The 2,455-nt window shown below is 34.9% G+C and overlaps 1 protein-coding gene across 1 annotated transcript in view; it reads left to right on the top strand.

Moving 5' to 3' along the window:
- Positions 1-2,455, top strand: part of LOC107291548 (gastricsin-like) — an 8,511-nt gene that overhangs the window by 3,913 nt on the left and 2,143 nt on the right. The window contains exons 6-7 of the mRNA XM_015820559.1: positions 772-894; positions 2,309-2,450. Coding sequence (XP_015676045.1) covers positions 772-894; positions 2,309-2,450 — 265 coding nt within the window. The remainder of the gene's footprint in view (positions 1-771; positions 895-2,308; positions 2,451-2,455) is intronic.

Below are 2,455 nucleotides of genomic sequence, written 5' to 3'. Positions count from 1 at the left end.
TACTTTTATTTCATGGCTCAATCCCATCATCACAAATATAATCAAGTTCAAGCAATGAATGATATCGAAAGAGAGGGGAAACATCAGGATAACAAAGAGATTTAAAATTATTTTTGAGTTAAATCATTGCTGGTTTAAAAACTTATGTTGTTAAGTGCAAGCAACCAGAACAGATCCAAGGTCAAGAGATTTGTTTATTGTTGATTCACTAGTTCAGAAGAATCTCACCAAATTGCCCACCTTCCCTTGGGAAAGCCTGATTTAACCCTAAATGTTTAATCTCATACACTTCCTCCCCCCCCCAAAGAGTCCAAGGTAGTGTATCTCTTAACTCCTATTCTATCCTTCTTCCTTTCAGCTATTGATTCCACCACATATACTAAGGATTACTTTATTCACAGCATCCATATAAAAAGAAGATTTGTACCCTCATGAGTACCTCTAATTATATTCTTATCTCACAGTTGGAATTATGAAAAGTTCAATGTTTCATAGCCTTTAAAAATATGATTCTCAGTGGAGTGGGCAGTTGAATGAAGGATGCGTATGTCAATGGGGGAACCTGGGATGGGTGAATATTCAGAATTAACGGACAACAATCTGTACTCAGTTTACTTCATTTTTATTTTTTAATTTTATTCAACAACTTTCTTTTTAATTTTCTGGCCACATTTCCTGTAGGGTTGTTTATCCTATACAAAAAGTCCACAAGCGGATGAAAAGCTATAGCTAATACTCTTTCTTTTGCCCATTTTCTCATTCTCTTTTCAGCCAACCAACTTATCAATATGGAGGAGAACTGATATTGGGAGGCATTGACCCCCAGATGTACACTGGGGAAATTACCTGGGCCCCTATGACTGACCAGGGTTACTGGCAGATCGGTATAGAAGAGTAAGCGATATTCTTTATTTCTGATTTATATCTTCCATTTTATTTGAATGAGTTGCTCCTTCACCCTTTATAAATGATGGAAAGATATTCCTCTCTCTTGTTGGTTAGCTACATTAGACTTTTGGCAGAACTGATTAATCTAATACTTGTTTGCTACCTCTAAATATGTTTGTGGCAAGCAATAAGAGACAGGCCTTCTTCTGCCAAGGACACAAACTTGGAAAACAGATGGGCACTTCTCATCATCCACCCAGCCAGCCAGCCAGCCAGCCAGATCCTCAATTGGCTAGTACTATACCTGCCATCCTTGGGTGGAGTGCAGAAAACTAAAAAACTGACTGTAAATATAAAATCTTCGTAAGAATCAACAAAGAAAACAGACCAAGGAGCAAGATGCAGTCAGCAGAAACAATAATAGTAACAATAGTCATAATATCAAATCATCTTAATACATTTATATATAAAAAGAGCAGTATTATAGTAATATTTTATTTGTAAGAACAATAAAATATTTTAAAACAACTTATTAAAAAAGGCTTCATCATCGAAAAGAGTGAGATGCAATTTTCAGATGAGTTTCTCATTAGGGAAATTTGAAACCTTAACTTCCATCACTACATTCAAAGCCCTAGAATTGCAAGCCACAAGTTTGAATTAAAAATAAATAAATAAAAAGAAAAGTAAAGGTTGTTTTAAATACAAATAAAAATAAATAAATAAAAACGACCTTTCAATCAAGAAGATGGAAAGCCTGATGAGTGTTGACATACATTTATGAAGAAAAGTTGATAAAAACCCATTAGCAACACAATCCTAAGCATGTTTGGTTGAAAGAAAATGCTACTGAATTTAGCAAAGTACACCACTGAACAAATATATTAAATAACTTAATATACTGTGGAGTGTGAAATCTATAGAGGAGATACATTCTCTCATACATGAAGCTATCGAATATTTGAAGTTCATTCATTTTGCTTTAAAGATTTTGTTTTTGGTAATTGGCTTCCAAAATTTCTAGTAGAGATCTTTCCAAAGATCAGTTGCAATATTCATGCCTGTTTGCTTCTGTAAATACAGCAGAATGTTTAGTGGACATACTAATTGTAAAATATTGACCAATATTTATGCATGATCATAACTATGGTGCCAACATTAATAGCTACTCCTCCAAGAAGTATGGCATCTGCAATTAAATGTCCCATTGATTCTTGATCAGCCTTCCTCAAATTGATGCTTTCCACATTTGTTAGATTTCAACCATCCTGAGCCATCATTGCCTTTGTGGGCTATCTGGTTGGTAAAGGCTGATTAAAGGCTGTATGTAGAGTCCATAGGCTTTTATTTGTTTTATCAATTGTTGTCTGCTTTAGTTGTTTGTAACTGTTTTGGTAATATTCTGTGTTCTTATCTATAGATTTTCTATTGGCAACAAGGCCACTGGCTGGTGCAGTGAAGGCTGCCAGGGCATTGTGGACACGGGAACATTTTTGCTAACTATTCCACAACAATATTTAACGGATTTCGTTCAGACTGTAAATGATGGTTACGATGGTTCAGTAAG

This window comes from Protobothrops mucrosquamatus, unplaced genomic scaffold, assembly GCF_001527695.2.
Source record: "Protobothrops mucrosquamatus isolate PMUCROS unplaced genomic scaffold, P.Mucros_1.0 scaffold1144, whole genome shotgun sequence".
NCBI classification, from domain to species: Eukaryota; Metazoa; Chordata; class Lepidosauria; order Squamata; family Viperidae; genus Protobothrops; species Protobothrops mucrosquamatus.
The sequence above is the reverse complement of the archived record's forward strand: the minus strand, read 5'-3'. Positions and strand labels throughout refer to the sequence as shown.